General features: G+C 41.5%; 1 protein-coding gene and 1 long non-coding RNA gene across 4 annotated transcripts; one reads left to right on the top strand and one right to left on the bottom strand.

The window, feature by feature from the left end:
- The first annotated feature begins 2,104 nt into the window (after positions 1 to 2,104).
- On the top strand, positions 2,105 to 12,559 carry HIC1 (HIC ZBTB transcriptional repressor 1). Of its 3 annotated transcripts, none has more exons than XM_075854165.1 (2): positions 2,105 to 2,342; positions 8,432 to 12,559. In XM_075854165.1, the coding sequence occupies exons 1-2, from the start codon at positions 2,318 to 2,320 to the stop codon at positions 10,354 to 10,356; spliced, it is 1,950 nt and encodes a 649-aa protein (XP_075710280.1). In that variant the 5' UTR covers positions 2,105 to 2,317; the 3' UTR covers positions 10,357 to 12,559. The 3 variants fall into 3 exon arrangements, with proteins under 3 accessions (XP_075710280.1, XP_075710279.1, XP_075710278.1); XM_075854164.1 differs by lacking the exon at positions 2,105 to 2,342 and adding an exon at positions 3,827 to 4,025; XM_075854163.1 differs by lacking the exon at positions 2,105 to 2,342 and adding an exon at positions 7,124 to 7,217.
- On the bottom strand, positions 12,186 to 19,126 carry LOC142743411 (uncharacterized). The gene is made up of 3 exons (XR_012881555.1): positions 19,020 to 19,126; positions 15,631 to 15,720; positions 12,186 to 12,514 (listed from the first exon to the last, which is right to left on the bottom strand). It is a non-coding gene; the product is annotated as an uncharacterized LOC142743411 (long non-coding RNA).
- Between the last annotated feature and the right edge of the window lie 1,784 nt (positions 19,127 to 20,910).

The following is a 20,910-nucleotide window of genomic DNA, read 5'->3' as shown; positions in this document are numbered from 1 at the left end:
AAAAATCATACCACCTATCATCTCGCTGCAGATCATACAGTGACTACTTTACTGATTAGAGGCAGAATAAATATTTACATTAGGAAACTCACCAGTGACGTCTCAGATTCTAGTTCTTTTCTTCTCCCTCCAGTCCAGACATCTATGATGGATTTCTACCGGCCATGACCCATTTCTGCAGTTTTCAGCTCAGATGTTTTCAGCTTCTCACTTTTAAAACATTTCTGCACCTATAAACAAAGATAAAATTCTCAAAACCTTTAAATATAATAAAGCACCATACACTGCACCTCTAACTATAATAGCGCCATACACTGTGTCCCTGATTATAATAGTACCATACACTGTCACACACACACCGTGCCCCCTGTAGATAGTGCCCCCATAGCCCCCTGTAGATAGTGACCCCCTAAAGCCTTTGTAGATAGTGACCTACATAGAAGCCCCTGTAGATAGTGTCCCACAAACAACCCTCTGTAGATAGTGCCCACATATGGACTCCAGAGCTGCAAGGCAATAGTGCTAACCACTGAGCCACCGTGCTGCCCTACATATAGCTTAACATATAGATAGTGCTCCACGTATAGCCCACCTCTGTAGATGGTGTCTCACATATAGCTCCCCTTGTATATAGTGTCCCACATATAGCCCACCCCTGTAGACAGTGCCCCACAGGTAACCCACCCTTGTATATAGTGTCCCACATATAGCCCACCCCTATAGAAAGTGCCCTAAAATATAGCTCCCTTATAGATAGTGCTCTACATATAGCCCACCCCTGTATAGTGTCTCACATATAGCTCCCCCTGTATATAGTGCCCACATATAGATCCCCCTGTAGATAGTGCCCCACATATAGACCCCACTGTAGATAGTGGCCCACATATAGACCCCACTGTATATAGTGGCCCACATCCCCACATATAGAGCCCCCCTGTAGATTGTGCCCCACATCCCCACATATAGACCCCCCTGTAGCTAGTGCCCCACATCCCCACATATAGACCCCCCCTGTATATAGTGGCCCACATTCAGACGACCCCCCCCCTGTAGATAGAGTCCCCACTATAGATAATGGCACTCACAGTTTTTATGAGAAAAAAACTTTACATACTCACATGATCCCGTTCCCACGCTGTGGTAGGTCTGCTGGAGCTGAACGAGCGTCGTCCAATGACGCTGATTGGCGGGGCAGAATGACTTGCCCCGTCAATCTGCGCCTTTCAAGCATGGAAGCGGTGTGATGACGTCATTGAGCCGCTAGCCAATCAGCGTCATTGTAAGGTGCTGAATGGTCGCTAATGCATGTATTTGGCTGTCGCTAGCACCGGGGCCCCCTCTGGTGTCAGCGACGCCTACAGACATGAGAAGGCCTGTGTCGCCGGGCCCATACTTGTTGGAGGCTCGGCAGCGCAGGCCCCATAGTAGCGGCGCTACCGCTGTAGCAGCCATAAAAGCTGCTAGCGGCGCCACCGGGCATATGTGGGGGGCGTGTCGGCTGGCGGTACTGGCCCCCTCAAGCCGCGGGCCCTGTAGAAGCCGCTACGGCTTTTACCGCGGTAGTTACGCCACTAGGTAGGTAGATAGATAGATAGATAGATAGATAGACAGACAGACAGACAGACAGACAGACAGACAGACAGACAGATAGACAGATAGACAGATAGACAGATAGATAGATAGATAGATAGATAGATAGATAGATAGATAGATAGATAGATAGATAGATAGATAGATAGATAGATAGATAGATAGATGGATAGATCTCTATCCATCATTAGGGACATCACATTGCTAATGTCTATAATACATTATAAGTGTTTCCACCTTCTGCCCTAAGGTTCTCACAATTATTTGAGGGTTTCCCATAGAGACAAAACCTGTGGCACGTCCCGATGCTCTGGCAATACTACCACCTGTACAATACTACAGAACTGCTGATGCCATGAGCTGCTGCTGCTGCTGGAGGGACTTGTGGACTGGAGGTGACGCGGCTGTGCAGCACCAGACTCTGACGCTGTGTGACTGAGGGCGTCGTGTGCTGCGGCCGGCGGTGTACATACCCTGTCTGCGGGTTCTGGACCGGTCAGTGTGTGACTGCGGAGGGGGAGGGGCCGCAGGGTCCTCCCCGGCCCCTCACACAGGGCAGAGCTCTCCGGGCTGGGTGTATGTGATAACAAGGCAGAGCCGGGCTGGTGAGCACAAGGTGGCAGTGTGAGAGCAGAGGAAGGAGGCAGCAGTACCAGAGGCACGGGAGGAGAGGAGCGGGGCACAGCTGTCCAGGACGACACCTTACTAGGAACATCTCCAGCGGGGAATGGGGTTCAGAGAGGACCCCCAAGGTATGATGCACACTCTATGCCAGCTGATACCATCGCATTCCAGGTTATGCCATTTTATAGAAATCCTTGTCATCATAGCAGTGCATCTTCAGTACCAGGATAGTGTGCCAGGAGGTGCCACCCCTGCCTCAGGTGACAGCATACAGTGGCGACTCTAGATCGTTGTCATCTGAGGCACGGGGTGGCACCTCCTGGCGCACTATCCTGGTACTGAAGATGCACAGCTATGATGACAGGGGTTACTATTAGATGTTGGCACATGGGATCTCTGTTATCTCGTATCTGTCCCTTTCCTGAGGACATGGCATGGATGACAAATTATTATCTGCTGTCATTAGTAGATTTGTTAGTATCTTCAGTTTGTATACGAAATACATAGGCGCAGTCTGTCCTCTAGCAAGTCAGGGGTTAAATGTCACTAGATCCCCGATCACTCCGACTGTAGTCACAGACATTCCTAGAAATCCAATTACGTGTATTAACACTTTATACCGAGACTCTAGGTATGAGATTGGACGGATGACATTGTCATTGGATATACGAGATTGTATATAGCAGATCGTACCCAGGGATCGTGTGCATGAGATTGTATGTATGACATTAGATTACGAGATTGTATATAGCAGATCGTACCCAGGGATCGTGTGCATGAGATTGTATGTATGACATTAGATTACGAGATTGTATATAGCAGATCGTACCGAGGGATCGTGTGCATGAGATTGTATGTATGACATTAGATTACGAGATTGTATATAGCAGATCGTACACAGAGATCGTGTGCATGAGATTGTATGTATGACGTTGGTGCGAAATTGTATCCGTATACAGATTGTATGTTTGAGATTGTATATAAGAGATCGTACACAGATTGTATGCATGAGATTGTATGTATGACATTGGGTGTACGAAATTGTACACAGAGATTGTATGTATGAGATTATATATGATAGATCGTACATGTATGTATGAGATTGTATGAAATGCTGTGTTTGGGATTGTACACATAAGATTGAGTGGATTTCCCATTATGATGAATGGATGTTGTATGTCTAGTAGAATCCATGTGTTCTGTTCCTCTGCTTGTCTGGTTTATAACTAATTAAAGTCAGACCGAATATGATGATGATAATGATGATGATGATGATGATGATGATGATGATGATGATGACGATGATGAGAACATGATGAGAGATCTGTTGGGTCATTATAATGGGTTCTGATCAGTCCGGTGCATGTGATATTGGAGGAGAGGACTCCATCTCCCTGTATACCGCTCTGTCCTGTGTGGGTTAATAATATCTTTGTGCTGGTCCTGGGGGACTCCTCTCCTCCATCATATGACACCAGTAGGAAATAGAGCGCACTGTCTCTTTAAGAAGCAGTTTCGCTGTGTGTGAAGTTCACGTTGGGGTCACTTGAAGTTCCTGCCCTGGATTTTACCTTGTAGTTTAATATAGCTACACATCACATGGGGCGCTAACAGCCTCCGCTCACAGAGGCTCCATTATCTCCCCAACATCCCCGCTCAGCACTCCAACACGGGGAAGAGAGGAGCCCAGCGGTGCTGGCACAGTGCAGGGGAGGCTGGCAGCTGGAATCTCACATCCACACCGCCCTGCCACTGCCCGGGGATGGTCACTCACTCACAGATCAGTTGTGTGAACACCACTGGGCTGCCAGGTAATGGGAGCTAATGGATTGGGGTGGCATAATGCTGGTGGGTCAGGATGGGCATGATGCTGGGGACGGCTAGCATAAAGCTGGGAGGGGGCTGCATGAAGCTTGAGGTCCGGTGTTCAAATATTAGGGCGCTAGAGGCATATCTTGCTGGCATTTGGTGGCACAAGGTGACAAGATGCTGGGGGCATAATGGCATCAGAGCATGTGGGAAAGTTAGAATAATTGAAGAACGTGACTTGTAGCTCACAAATGAATGATCAATGCCATTGATATTAGACACATAACTGGTGCCAACTACAAGGAGATGCCCTTAGACTGGTCTCAGCTCAGCCTTGAAGGTGGTAGCACCCTCACAACCGAGACTGGTGTCACTTTCAATGAACCGGAGCAGACGACAGCGAATATGACACTCAGTACCCAGGGTGTATAGATGCCACCCGCCGCCTGTCACACAGATGTGCCAGTCTAGTGACAGTGTAGTAATTATCACAATCATATAGTCCGTGATCCTCATCACATAAGTGGCTGCAGGCAGGGTACAGACATTAGATGGTGCCACCAACCAACCTCCGCTTTGTGCCCAGTGTGATAGCCATATATTTTATACATACTATAGGGCTTGAAGCTGATGACACGGCGCTGGACTCTGCGGCCACCGGGCACAATCCGGGCAGTCAACGCCCCAGTACAGAGCAGCTGTTTCTAATAACACAGCCTGGCTCTCCAGTACAGCACAACTGCACAGCATGGAAGGGGTTAATGCCGGCGGCCTGAAAATCTCTATATACAGAGAGAATATAATAATGATGATAATAATAATGAACTTGTCACCCTCTAGCCGTACTAATATTTGACATCACTATTTAAATGGGGTGATCGCATTGTATGTAGACAAATGTAAACTTAAAAAATAAACAAAAACTAGAAAAAAAACACTGGAATAAAATAAATCGAAAGAAAAATTAAAACATTTAATTATGATGATTGAGTAAATGTCAATCGTCAAAACTACAGAGAGCTGGACAGAATGAAGAATAGAATGCAGGGAGCAGCTGTAAAAACGCATGACAAAACGCTAAATATTTAATCTATTATAATTATTACTATTATTATTAATTATTAATTATTATTATTATTATTATTCCTGTACTGTGAACACATTGATTGGTGGATCCAGGAGTGATAAAAAAAAGTAATAAAGAAAAGCTAAATATCCCCCCCCCCCCCCCAAATGTACGTGTATGTCTACTGTATTAACAGTGAGACCGTTGCAAATAATTAAAAAACAACATACAAAGTGTTTACAAATAATTTTATAAAATGTTATAAACAATTAATGTAATAACAACAAAGTTATTGCCAGTGAAATAGTCTGAGCTCCCAGAGCAGAACTCCTCAGACGAAGGCGAACTTCGATGATTAAAATAATGATAAAATAATGATAAAATAATGATAAAATAATGCTAAAAGGTAAAAAAACAAAACACAAAAATAATAAATACATTTTTACAGAAAGTTATTATCTTGAGATGATATAGTGTGTGATAGAAGGGATGATCAGTTTAACCCTGTATGTAAGTAGATAATAAAATCTCGGGAAACGAATAATAATAGTAATAAAAATAATAGTTATTGTTTTTATGAATTATAACATTACAATTATTATTATTTATCGCCATGCAAAAGCACAATCATTTGTTAACACTACAGTAATTAAAATCTCGTTCCAGACAAATCTTAACTACTAAAGTAAAGAAAAAATAATAATCGCAAGGTCTGACCATGATTATTAATATTGGATATTAGAAGACACATTAGAGGCTTCCTCCATGTGTCCTCTACTATTAATACTCATATCCATGGTCCGTATAATCCGGAGGATGCGTATAATTAGCAGTTATGTCATATATAAGAATAGGAGGTAAATCTTGTGTCCCCATAGAGTTTATTAGTCATGTAAGTGTTTCCTCTGCGATCTCACTTTCCCTGCTCTGTTCTGCTTATCAGATCAATATCTAAGAGCAGATTACCGATTCCAGCCATAAATCCTCTTGTACAGGCAGGAAAAAGCGAGGGATCACACCCAGCAGCCATTCCCAGCGCTGGGGCTCCCTCCCTTCATGTAATAACACTGGACATGGATTATACCCCGGCTAACGCTTCTTAGCACCTCATTATATGTGACAGCAGCGGTGCAAGTGACAACACGGGGACGTCATTATTATATTCTGCAAGGGAATTGTCATAAACTACAGCCAAACCTCAGGGGGCTCAAATAATGTACAATACAGAAGAGATAGATAGAGATAGATAGATAGATAGATAGATAGATAGATAGATAGATAGATAGATAGATAGATAGATAGATAGATAGATAGATAGATAGATAGATAGATAGATAGATAGATAGATACACAGATAGATAGATAGATAGATAGATAGATAGATAGATAGATAGATAGATAGATAGATAGATAGATAGATAGATAGATAGATAGATAGATAGATAGATAGATAGATACACAGATAGATAGATAGATAGATAGATAGATAGATAGATAGATAGATAGATAGATAGATAGATAGATAGATAGATAGATAGATAGATAGATAGACAGATAGATAGATATGAGACAGATAGATAGATAGATAGATAGATAGATAGATAGATAGATAGATAGATAGATAGATAGATAGATAGATAGATATGAGACAGATAGATAGATAGATAGATAGATAGATAGATAGATAGATAGATAGATAGATAGATAGATAGATAGATAGATACACAGATAGATAGATGATAGATAGATAGATAGATAGATAGATAGATAGATAGATAGATAGATAGATAGATAGATAGATAGATAGATAGATAGGGAGGTGACAGAGATGAGTATACATAGATATTTTTGTGTGGGGGACACCTGTCAGATCTGCAGGAAGGTGGGGTGATGTGAAGCTGCTGGTTCCTGATCTGGGCTGATGATGTCATTGTATTAATGCCTACAAGGGATTGTAGCCACCCCCAGCCCCACATGTGCAGGGGATAAAAGCTGTATGTATAGGAGATCAGGTGGCACAAGGCATTGGACACCATGATGAGGAGGAAAGGTTGGGAAGCTCCGCACTTACTATCTACCACTGACAGCAGAGTCTCTGTCATACTGCATGCTGCCGCCTCTCAGCAAGGTACTTCACTGCTTCTCACACTTACTCCTCAGCCCCTTCCTTACACGTACTCCTCAGCCCCTTCCTTACACGTACTCCTCAGCCCCTTCCTTACACTTACTCCTCAGCCCCTTCCTTACACGTACTCCTCAGCCCCTTACACGTACTCCTCAGCCCCTTACACGTACTCCTCAGCCCCTTCCTTACACGTACTCCTCAGCCCCTTCCTTACACGTACTCCTCAGCCCCTTCCTTACACGTACTCCTCAGCCCCTTACACGTACTCCTCAGCAGACAGCAGCCCTGCTCCTCACACTAGTCTACCCACACACATTTATTCCACGGCTCCACACATCGGCCCGTACAGTTACGGCTCGTTAGCGCTGTTCCATACACACATTATCCGGCTTATCACTTACTCCTCAGCGCTACTATGGCCCTCGCTTACTCATGAGCAGCACTTTTATTCCAATACCTGGACTTATTTCCTAACCTCGACACTTAGCAGAAGTATAATTATATTTTTCCACATAAATGAAATAAGTTGTGTTCTAGTAAAGGGCTGTAGTGAAGTTTGGGGTGAGCGATGACGGCCTGAGTTGTTGGTTTGTCACTACAATAAAATAGAGGCATTTATAACAAATCGCAGCTCTCCCTGCGCCTGTTCCGCTCCGTATGGGGGTGCGTGTAAAGCACTGGCAGGGCAGCAGTGTATGCTGTGGGCACTTGGCTGGGTACAAGAGAACTGTGCATGACTCCACTAACCCCACTAGCTTGCTCTGCTGAGGGCGACCTGTTAATTGGGATATTGGGGAGAAGATAATACTAGAGAATAATACCAGGGATTGTAGATATTCCAATGTGAAGAATACAAGCTGCGGGAGACGCTGTAAAAGATCTAAAATAGTCACCGAGGGCACATATATATTATTGTTATAATGTAACAATTAAGAGATGCACCATAGGTTTACATTGCCTGGAACATGTGGAACTACAAGTCTCAGCACACCCGTACTCTAGAGTCTGGATGTTCTAGCATCGATGCTTTAGATCTGTGGCATGATCATAGATATTCTGGTCAGTGCACCAAGCTAATGATAATTGTGCCCAGTGCCCACCTTATTCACTAGGTCACTTGATCTTCCCTTTCCTAAATTGTTCCTCTGTCTCTTAAATCGTAAGCATTTAATATTGAGAACTGAGTCACTTATGATGATGTGTCTGTGTTTCTGAAGGTGGACAACTGAACACGATGCTGGATGCCATGGAGGTGCCAAGTCACTCGAGACAACTTCTTCTGCAGCTCAACAGCCAGAGGACTAAAGGCTTCCTGTGTGATGTGATCATTGTGGTACAGAACGCCCTGTTCAGGGCACACAAGAACATTTTAGCTGCTAGCAGTGTCTACTTGAAATCACTGGTTGTCCACGATAACTTGATCAACCTGGACCACGAGATGGTCAGCCCCAGTATCTTCAGAATCATCCTGGACTTCATTTACACAGGAAGACTTGGAGATGCTGAACCAACTAGTGAGCAGCTGTTTGGGGCTGTGCTGGCAGCTGCCAGCTACCTGCAGATCGCTGACCTGGTATCTCTATGCAAGAAGAAGCTGAAGAGAAATGGAAAATACTGCCATGTAAGGACAGCAGGTTACCCAGGTTATGGGAGTCTTGGAAGGGGACTGAGAGCAACAACTCCTGTCATTCAATCATGTTTCAATTCAACTCCAAGACCAGTAGACATACCACCTGGAGAACCAGTGAACCCCCTCAATACACACTGTGGAGAGCTCTATGCCTCTATAGCTCAGGGGAATCAGTTGCACCAGCATGGGCTCTGCCCACCAGAAAGGCATTGCTCTCCTTTGTGCGGACTAGATCTTTCCAAGAAAAGCCCCAGCCGACCTTCTAATAAGCACCACTCAGATCCCAATGAAATCAGGGAGCCCCCCATACCAGGCAGAACGGACAGCTCCCCAGTAAGTGCCAGCGTTCTGACCAACAACAGCTCTTATAAAGACCAAACCCATGGTTACTCCAAGCTGGACAACAGAAGCACCCCACCAGCCCCACACCCTGAACCCTTTAGAAACAGCCACCTTAGGACTGATAGTCGTGATCTGATGTTTGACTGGATGAAGCCTGAGCCAATTGGAAATTATGTAGATGAAAGTGATCGAGAGAAAGACTTGGACAGAGAGGAGAAAGGGGAGAGTTCTCCTTTATCTCAGCAACCCAGGTATCCCAGCATTGAGAGTAATGAGCCAGATGATGATAAAAGCACCAGCGAGGAGACTGGCAGCAGTGGGGACCCCTCACCCTCTTCCAACCTTGAGAGGTACCATTGTAACCACCTGTATGATCCAGAGAGCTATGGAGACAACCTGTATGTCTGCATTCCTTGTGGGAAAGGATTCCCAAGCAGCGAGCAACTCAATGCCCATGTGGAAGCGCACAATGAAGAAGAGCTGTACCACAAGGATAACATGGACCCACCAGTGCCATTCCTAGATAAGACCAGCCAGAGTTTGGGTGACATCATCAGGCCCTACCGCTGCTCTTCCTGTGAAAAGTCCTACAAAGACCCAGCCACCCTGCGCCAGCATGAGAAGACCCATTGGCTCACCCGGCCTTACCCTTGTAGTATTTGTGGAAAGAAATTCACCCAGAGAGGAACAATGACCCGTCACATGAGAAGTCACCTGGGGCTCAAGCCCTTTGCCTGTGACGCTTGTGGGATGCGTTTTACTCGACAGTATCGCCTGACAGAGCACATGAGGATCCATTCTGGTGAAAAACCCTATGAATGTCAAGTATGTGGGGGGAAGTTTGCTCAGCAGAGGAACCTCATCAGCCACATGAAAATGCACACCACGGGACCAGATGGAAAGCCCAAGCTGGACTTTCCCGAAAGTGTCTATGCCATGGCCAAGTTCACTGCAGATCAGCTAGGCCTTAAACAAGAGAAAGCAGCTGAAATCCTCTCCCAGACCTCCCACTTTCTCAATGATCCCAAAACCATAGAGAGCCTCTACCCTTTGGCCAAATTCACAGCAGAACAGTTTGGACTAACCCATGAAAAAGCTGCTGAGGTCTTAACCCAAAGTCAGCACCTGGGCAGTGACAGCAGGATCATTGACCGGTTCTCTTCTCCTTAATGACCTCCTTAATTTCTGGGTCTAGAGATCAAAGGTGTCCCAGAATCCAAATCATGTGCACCAACAAAGACAATACAGACAATTTATTACCCTAATGTCCATTACTTGGCTGCAGATTCTGGGCTACCAAACCGTGATTGCCAAAGACTATGAAGTGGCAGCTTGAACCTGTGAATCACTGAGTGACCAGGCAGGGTTGCCAGAATGTTGAAGCACTTTCAGAGGGACTTGTGCAAAGGCTCTGGTGCACTATGCCACGGGAACAAGAAAAGAGAATCCCTCCACTTTGTAGACAACCTTTCCTCTGCCCAAGGTAGTGGTGAGAGTTGCTGCTTATTGTCCTATAAATGGTGGACGTTTATATAGAAGTAATATTATATTTTTTTGTATTGTAAGGACAATCAGATGCAGAAATCAGTATTTCCCAAATGTACAGTAACTATGCAATATTAAATGCCCTGTAAAGATGTGAAGAGGCTTTCCCAGGATCTGTCAGCAGAATACTAGCAATGAGTAGTAATACCAGGGCAGTGTTTGTATGAGCTGCCCTTGACTTACACTAGTGACAATGAAGTGGGGATGATTGGAACAAGATGTATTTCATCTGGACTCTCTATGCAATGTGTTGGTAGAAGACCCTGACACTGACTTCCTACAAGTCCAGAGGATTACTCCTTATGTGTCCATTTCTGAAGAACAGTCGTGACTCAATAGCTTGCTGTGCAATCTCAACGCCTTCACTGAGCCACAACAATGCATTCCAGATCATGAGCCAACCATCCCCAGTTTACTGTCATTAAAAGTCAGGAGGCAAGTAGCTAATATCTGCCAAAGGGACATGGGAAGCACTTTGATCCTGTGACAAGGGATGTGGCACTTCATAGTGTACCATAGAAGCTTATGACTACCACATGTAGAACACAAAGAGGGCTGTCGCTTGCCAGGTTGGGGCACTGTGAATTGCCTCAGGGTCCACTCACACCTACTATAGATGTGAAGTGTGGGTGTTCAGTTCCTAGAAATGACACCTCCCTTCTCAGTCATTATTTCCCAACTCTTCCTCGCCTCCACATTGGGGGGGACCAAAGCAATAAGGCTCTGGGTGTGTGATATGGGAATACTGATTTGTGCTGTCTGCACAATGTGTTATATGAATATTTTTGTATTATAATGAGGTCTCCTGGAGACTATTGTGCCTTAACCATTATACCACTTGATGCCCAGTATGTTGAAAAGCAGCGAGCCACCAGTCGAGCAGGGGTTAACTGCTGCTGCAGTGCTTTACAGCAATAAGCTCAGGTTTCCAGAATCAGGAGCTGAGCATCTATGCTTTATTACATGTGCAATCCCCCATTGCCCCCACAACCCTAACCCTACACCAAAGACATTATTATATTGGAGCAGTGTCAAAACCAAATAAACCCCAACCCTCTTGGTACAGTGCCTTATGCTGAGACTAAAGCCTGCTCTCCTGTAAGAGCCAACACAATAACCACTGACGGGAGGGGGGCAAGGACGGTTTATGTGTAAGTTAATGTGCTGACTGTAGATAGGCAATCATCCAATATATTATATCATGTGCCAACTGTGAAGATGTGGGTACCTGCATATGTCTGTAATAACCAGGTCTACAACCCATGGCATTACACAGCTGCTGAGCTGACTCTGGTGTCTGGAGCTGACTCTGGTGTCTGGTTCTCACAGGTCACACTATGATTCTTGCTGGGATTGAGGACTATGCTTTGTATTGTACAGTCAGTCACTGTGTCACACATATTGATGAATGTTATACTGGTGATAAGCAGAGACCACATCAACAAATCACAACCTGAAATAAACATATGAATACAATATTGTGTCAGACATGCTTATCCAAGACTATTCTTCAGGTTAAACCTTTGTGCAATAGCTCATTCACCTCCAGTAGGAACCTCAGCCATCAACTTGGAGTTGACAAAGTTCCAGGATTGTTATTCTAACCCATTGTAAGTATCAAGTTCTGCTCCTGCTGTAACCAGTGCCGGAACGTGTAAATGACTTTTCATTGCAGCTTGGGAGAAACTAGAGCAGATTTTTCTTGATCATATATCAGCCCCTGTATTTTCTTGGGAGCCACATGAACTTCTAGTACTCATCTAATCCAATTTGATCAATTTGCCTTATTTAAGAGAAAATATAAAATAAAACAGACTGTGCTTCATAATGGAATTGTCATCACTTCATGGGGTCACATTCAGCGTCATCATCTTAATAACTGACATGTTTATTATGATGAGTGTATTGAGGATAGGATCAAAGATCCATAAAGGGGAGTCTGTATACATAACAAGGTGTCTTAGGTCCCTTCTACACAACGGGGCCAATTTACTACGCCAAATGCGCCAGAATTCTGGCTGAAATTGCGACAAAAAAATCTGGTGCCAGATTTAAATGTTATTTAGGCAGTTTTTGCTCCTCACTAAGTAGTTTTAAAAAGTGTCTCCTAAAGTTAGAGTTCTAAAATGCACCCGATTTTTTTTATGGCATGCGCCACAATTTTGGCGCTAAATATCTAAATAAAGTAAACAAGCCAAGAGGTGGCGTAAGGGAGAGAAAAGTGTCTAACATGCCAAATCTTTTACACAGTGCGCGCCTCTAATGTAAATGTTGTACATCTTCTACTCTTCTGGTTTAGTTTAATCTGTCTAAATTTAGGACAGTATTTATAAATCTGCCCGATGTTTTTTTTTTCCCATTCTTTTGAAAGCTTTTTGTAGTTTGTTTTTTTTTTGGTGAAAAAACATATAAGAACATTTTCAAGTATCCCATTTTTTTTCTATAGGCCAAATGTATAAACAAAGGGTCACTTTGGCATATATTTTGAATATAGGGCTTAATGTTATTGTTAATTCTGAAAAAAACAGTATACACAACTTGTAATTTTTCTATAATTGGAGTCCATGCGGCAACTTTTGCCATAGTTTGGCAAACGTTTACATACGTTTTTGGCAGACATTTGTTTAATTTGCATAAAATAAGCCAAACAGCCGTTATTTATTACTGATGAAAGGGAAAAAATCGCGATATGATTATTTTTAGACACATTTGTGGCAACCTATACGTTATATTTTTTTCACATAAAAACATATACCTTGCCATATGTGCTTTACATCTGTCGCGGTTTTATGCCCTGGACAAAGACCAAAACTTTATGTAATGGAATTGATTAGGTCGAACGTCGTATTTTCACACCATGCGAGTTTCCACTGCGGTTGCGATTAAAAAAAACCTGCTGCATGTCATTTCTGTTGAGTTTATTATGTGGTTTATTTGTGATTTATCCCATTGATATGAATGGAAAAATCCACAACCGCATCGGAAACCGCATCGTATTTAAATGTGCAGTTCTGACTATTTTTCTTTGCAATTTTGCATAGGCGGTGATGTAATAAATATTAATATTATTCAATTATATTTGAAAAAAAAACGGAATCGCGTATTAATAATTGTAACAAAAACGTATTAAAAAAAAATAACATTTATGTGCGGTAATTAAAAACGCATGGATTTGACACAAATGCATGCAGTATTGCAATGCGTTCAACTATGTGTTTTTAGTGCGTTGGTTTTTTTGCCGCTACGTGTGAACATACCTCAGACATCTCTTCAATACAAATCTGATATATATGAAGTGACACTTGTACCTCATCACACATTATTTTCTACTGCAAAGACCATAGATCATTTATCCCAAATTACCTTGTACGTTGCACACAAGATATTGAGGAGTGTTCATTTTCAGTAATGTATAAGGCTGGGTTTACCATGAGCATTTCTTTTGCGTTTTTAGCATGCGTTTTTCTGTTTGTAGATAAACTGCCATGTTTTTCAATGGGAGTTCATCAACCAAAACAAAAAAACGCAACAAAAACGTACAGTGTGAACCCAGCCTTAAAGTAAACTGGCATCTTGATATCCTGTAACATTAGTTTCTATGTAGAAATCTAGTCAGCGCACAAGTAATATCCCGCCTATAATGGGAGACATTTATCACAAGCGTTGTATACCAGGCTGGTGTTACCCATACACCAATATCAAAAGCTATTATAAAAAAAATCCCAGTTAAATTCTCCATTATTTGCCCTCATTTCCATGCAGTAAAGTGCCCCCTGTGATCGTCAATGTGCTAACGTGAGTTTAGCGCACAGTCTTAGGCCTTATTGACGTCCGTGTGCTGTCCGTGATTTTCACGCACACATTGACTTCAATGGGTGCGTGATTCGCAAAAAACGCAGAAGAATAGGACATGCAGTAAGTTTCATGCGGCGGACACGCTGCGTGAAAAACACAATGTCTGAATGGCTCCATTGAATTGCATAGGTCCGTGTGACGTCCGTTGTTTTAACACGCGTGACACGGACGTGAAATACGCTCGTGTGAATAAGGCCTTAGTGGTGTCATTATAATGAAATGCTTTATCTGCAGTTTTTCTGTAGAATACACGTGATTTCTCTTACTAGCGCTACACTGAGCCCTGCCTGAAAATTCCCGGCCTACACGCCTGCAACCTCCACAATGCTCAGTGCTTATAATGTAGGAAAGTCTCAAATTCTCAAAAGAGTCAGGTCTAATGTAATTGCCTCAACCTTCTGTCCGAATGGCACCAACTGGAGGATATGGCGCACTCTACTCTGAAAATGTTATGGCATACCTGACAGATGGTACACCAGTCTTATTAAATCTTCATACTTGCAACAAGGAAACCATCCCCCCTTCGCACACCCATCACACCCCTTTAGAAAGACAGAATTAAAAAGTGTCTTAGATATCATGGACATAAAGCCGCAGCCCGTAGATAGGTCTCCCCAGTAGGAGAGCTGGAGCTTTACTTCAACCAGGGAACAGATTCAGAGCCCAGATTAGACCCCTAAATTCATTAGACCCCACACCCCCTAAATTAATCTTAGTCCCAGATTAGACCCTCTAAATATTTTCAGACCTCTATAGTAACATCAGACCCTAGACCAGTTGCCTATATTAATATCAGATCCCAGACCCTCTAAATATATTCAGAACCCCATACCCCTAACTTAATTCAGACCCCAGACCAAAGCCTATATTAATATCAGACCCAAGACGAGACGCCTACATTGTTATCAGACCCCAGAGCAGCCCCCTAAACATATTCAGATCCCATACTCCCAATATTAATTTTAGGCCCCCTAACTAAATTCAGAAACCAATTCAGATAAAAAAAATTATATATTCAGACCGCAGACCAGATTATATACTTACCTTCAACTCTCCCGACTCCTGTTCAGTGACGGGCGCCGCTGCTCTTGCTCCTGACGCCTTCCAGCAGGGAACGAGGATAAGTATACATATCTTTATTGGATTAATTCAACAGATAACACCTATTATTTTTTTTACAGCGTATCAATGCCCATGCTGTGCCCTCTCTACATTCTACATGCTGCTCCCACTCCTAGATACGCCCAGTCTTAGGCTATGTTCACACGGAGTATTTTGGGGGAGGAATATCTGCCTCAAAATTCAGTTTGGAACTTTGAGGCAGATTTTCCTCTCCCTGCACGCCGATTTTCGCGCCGTTTTTCGCCCGCGGCCATTGAAGTCAATGGGAGGTCAGAGGCGGAAGCGCCCGAAGATAGGGCATGTCGCTTCTTTTTCCAGCGAGGCAGTTTTACTGCTCGCGCGAAATAGACGCCGACGCCTCCCATTGAAATCAATGGGAGGCGTTCTCGGGCCGTTTTTGCAGAGTTTTGCGACGCGGTTTCCGCGTCAAAAAACTCGGCAAAATACCCCGTGTGAACATAGCCTTATAGTGCCTTACAGGATATATAACAAGTCACCTTATACATTAGATAGAGACCATTGTTTAAAGAGTTTGCAATCTATCGGAATATATATATATGTATATATATATATATATATATATATATATATATATATATATATATATATATATATATATAAAATTAAAGGGATAGACCCGTTTCAGCAACTAATTGTTACTCTTTGTATAATGAAAAGTTTTTCAATATACTTTCTGTATCAATTCCTCAAGGTTTTCAAATTCTCTGCTTGCTTTTGTTATTCAATAGGAATCTTCATAGTCCTGTGATGATCACAAAGGTGCAGGACTTAGTAGTTATATTATGTGTATGAGAAATATGTCTTGTAACGAGCCGTGCACCTGCGTGTCCATCACATGATCATGGACAGAATTTTATCCCCAGGGAGTAAACAATGATGATTCCTATTGAATGACTGCAAGCAGAGATATTTAAAATAACTGAGAATTGATACAGAAAGTATATTGGAAAATGTTAGAACTTTTCACTATATGAAAAATAAAATGTATTTGTTGAAACTAGACAACCCCTTTAAACATTACATTCCAGAGGTGACTATCAGCAGTTCTAAATCAACCAAAAACCCATGATAAAAACGATCAGTACAAAGTCAGTCCCAACTTCTATTATTTTAATATTGTGACAATTTCAGGTTAATAAGAGCAGGTTTCTAAGATACAGGATTTCTGAATGTAACTCAATGACTGAGCTTTGCAGTGATCGTCACCATTACAACAAAGTCTAATTTTTTTTATTGTTTACTCTAAATCGGTCCAAAGTTCTGTGCAGATTAATTTCATAAAATATCTTTATAAAGTTTTCTGTTTGGCCTTATTCACACAAAGCAAACCAAATTTAGATCATAAAGGGAGACGTATAAAGCAAATACTTATTATTCTCTACATTTTTGGATCCCAACCCAGTTTTGGCTAAAGAAAACACATTGAAAAACTGCCCAGTGAATACAGGCTGCTACAGAACCCCACATCCCCTGCCATAGAAATAAATGATGAGACTGCCAACAGCCACCACTAGGGGGAGCTTAGGTTAGCTCACTGAAGATGGAGTTATTATTGAGTTCAACAGGAGCTGTATAAATATGTATACAGTGAGCTCCCCCACGTGGTGGCTGAAAACAGATAGAATTTTGTCATTTAACTCTATGGCTATGTGAAGGGAAGCAGAGGAATTGGAGCTCTGTACAAGATAATCATAATGGGTTAATATTAATTTCTAGAAGAACCCCACAGTGTAAGGTATTTGTATGATTTTTAGCAGAACTGAGCTATTAAATATTTTACAATTTACACCATTTCAAAGCACTAGAGATCGATCGATCGATATGACAGATAGATTGATGGATGATATATATTAGATAGATAGATAGATAGATAGATAGATAGATAGATAGATAGATAGATAGATAGATAGATGATAGATAGATAGATAGATAGATAGATAGATAGATAGATAGATAGATAGATAGATAGATAGATAGATAGATAGATGATAGATAGATAGATAGATAGATAGATAGATAGATAGATAGATAGATAGATAGATAGGAGACAGATAGATAGATAGATAGATAGATAGATAGATAGATAGATAGATAGATAGATAGATAGATAGATAGATAGATAGATAGATAGATAGATGATAGATAGATAGATAGATAGATAGATAGATGATAGATAGATAGATAGATAGATAGATAGATAGATAGATAGATAGATAGATAGATAGATAGATAGATAGATAGATAGACTAGACTAATAGGTACATAATATATAGATATTAGATAGATTGTTTTTACCTAATATTTACATAAAGGTGAAGATATTCTACAAAGATTTTATTTCCTTTTCATCTTTATCTTTGAACTTATTTTTAATTATTATTTCCGCCATTTAAACCAGATAAAACACAAAGAGGGAGATTTTCCAATTGTAAAGCGCTGTGGAATATGTTGGTGCTGTATAAATAGTAATTATTATCATTAATATAATAGCAAAATCCACCAGAATTCTGGCTGAAATTGTGCAAGAAAACTTGCTTATATGCTGCGTATCAAATTTCTTATGTGTTTTAGACACTTTTTACACCTTATTCGTAGTGCCTAGGGGCATGGCTAAAAAGGGGCACGGCTAAGAGTAGTTGTAAAATATGCCATAATAGTGCGCGCTATTCTTTTGGCACAAAATATTGGTATAAAGTATGCCAGCATGAGGCGGTGTAAGGAACAGAAAAGTGTCTAGCAAGATACACCAAATACATCTTATATAGTGTGCACCACTTTTTAATTTGGCACATTTTCGGCCTGTCTGGTCTAGTGTTGTCCTGTCTAACTTTAAGACAGTATTAATAAATATTTCCCATAGTGAATAACTGAATTTTAGCTCACAATATCAATATTAGAGTTACTAGTTATGTCTCTGGTGTCTTTTACCAGCCTATGTAACTATGTGTTAACAACCAATAATTAACAATCATATAGATCCCAATGTTAGAAGACAACAAAAGGGACAGAAGTAGAAATTAGAGCTAACAAATTTATAGAAAATTGTAACACTAATTGTAAAATTGAAGGATTCTAGTCTATCCCATATAGCCATTACAATAAGTGTGTTGCACTTGGCGTAATGAGATCAATATCAGGAGTGTTATTTGCTGTACACATATATTTTGTTAGGAATGGTTTCATTATTCTAGTGATAATGGTGATGTCATGAGAAAATATTTTAGGCAGATCAAATCAATTTTCTGGCAGTTGAGATGGATTTCCATCAGATCAATTTTCCATTCACGCACAATAGTTACCGCTACAACCTATCACAATCCATTGCCTCCTTATCTAGTAGTAGTCTGAACGCGGAGATGGGAGCAGCGGCTGCTCAGTGTCACCTCTCCCCATCTCATGTCAGGCAGGACTGAGGGAGGAAGAGCAGCGGGCCAGAACTTGGCATCAGCAGGACGTCCTGCATTGTGTGACAAACAATGGAAACAGAATCTTTGAAAAAGAGCAGATTCCACCAAAGTGAGGATGTTCAGCTGGAGTCACAGACAGGGATGGGGACGTGCAGGCAGCAGTGGTACTTCCCAACTCAGGGAGGAGGAGAGGGCCCAGAGCTTACAGGAAGACACAAAAAGCCAGATTTAACCAACACTATGCCAGATCTGTGCTAATAATGTGTCTGTAATATATAACACAAGACCTTTACCGAGAGCAAATCGCTGGTTCTAAATGAGGAGTACAATCATAGCAAAATGTAGCAGAGCGGAGTTTGTCCTTTGGCACATCTCGTCCTTATTCCACAATGTGATATTCGGAATTCAGGCGCCCTGTTTGTAATAATATTTAAATACCGTAACAGAAGTAGTAAAATTGATATTAGTCATTGACAATTAATTATGAGTAGTTTTTGTTAAAATGACTAGTAATGAGCCCTCGTAACAATTATCACTGCATCTATGGGAAGATGATGAATTGAAATCCTGAATCATTGGGTCAATGTATTATATTAATACTAATTATGATCAGTTGTAATGATGTAATTGTGACATATATTGGTCAATGTGACAAGTGACCGTCAGGCCCGTCAATCATAATGGATCTGGACCTCCAGGATGGTTGTGTCTACACTGTCACAATAAGGGCGGACTGTGTTAATAAAGTTTGATGAAGACAGCACAGGACATGATTAAGAAGTGATGTCAATTTTTATTTTTTGCCTGTAGCTGTGGAAATGGGCTCTTTTTAGGCTTGGTTTTTACGAACTTCGCTGCTAAAATTGTGACACGACCGCAACGTGTGACTGCACCCTAAAGTAGTTGTTTCAGTACCGACATTGATGGCATTTTTCTAAGATCTTCTTTCAATTTATTTCATTTGGGTTTTAATAATCAAAAAAATCCTACAGTCCAATTTTTTTTATTAAAATAAGCAAAAAAATAATAAAATAAATAAATAATGATTACCTCCATGGCTGGTATAAGGTTTTGTCATCTTCAGGATTTGTGACCACTACCCTCAACAACATTTTTCACGTCTTTAGTGTATTCTTCATTGTGAAATGTTGTTGGGATTTTGTATATAGTTCTTGTTTAGCTGAATTGTAGTTAAGGACGGGTTCACACAGGGCATTTGTGTGGGATTCGGTGTAGTATTTTGCACATAAAATATTGCACCAGCCACATGTTACATATACGTAAAACAATGGGGGATTATACATTTCTATCCACACACGGTAATAGTGCACTGTGTATTTTTGAGCCCCTGCTGGATTTTTTGTTACAGGCTCCATCCCTGCTGGGTGGATATTTTGTCATATTAAGTTTAATAGGAAAAATTGCAAATGTAAATCACAGCCTTGTGGGAACCCGAACTAACGTGTTATGTGAGCACTGGGCATCCCTTATAGAGGTGCCAATTAAGGTTAAACCACTCATTATAGCCTCGAACGTTTGCCAAGAGAAACGGATCAGATATATATATATCCTTAGCGACATGTTCATACTGGGGGGGTATCTAAGCAGAATGTCTATCAAATGGAAGGAAATCGTTCTCATAATCTCAATTAGATCATCATTTTACACGGTAGATTGAGGTTGAAGGAAATAAAGAAAATCTTTGTGGTTTCCTTACAGCGTCCAAAAAGATTATATTTTTTTATTTTCTTATAACAAAAACTTGTGTGTGTGT

The sequence above is a fragment of the Rhinoderma darwinii genome, chromosome 2 (assembly GCF_050947455.1).
Source record: "Rhinoderma darwinii isolate aRhiDar2 chromosome 2, aRhiDar2.hap1, whole genome shotgun sequence".
Classification (NCBI taxonomy): Eukaryota; Metazoa; Chordata; class Amphibia; order Anura; family Rhinodermatidae; genus Rhinoderma; species Rhinoderma darwinii.
Note: the sequence above shows the minus strand (reverse complement) of the source record. Positions and strands in the feature narration are given on the sequence as shown.

What these genes read in the sequence shown, in the direction of transcription:
- HIC1 (XM_075854163.1), top strand. Translation starts at nt 7,124, where the DNA reads ATGATGAGGAGGAAAGGTTGGGAAGCTCCGCACTTACTATCTACCACT. An exon ending in TGCTGCCGCCTCTCAGCAAG is followed by an intron (nt 7,218 to 8,431) that starts GTACTTCACTGC and finishes GTGTTTCTGAAG; the next exon opens with GTGGACAACTGAACACGATG.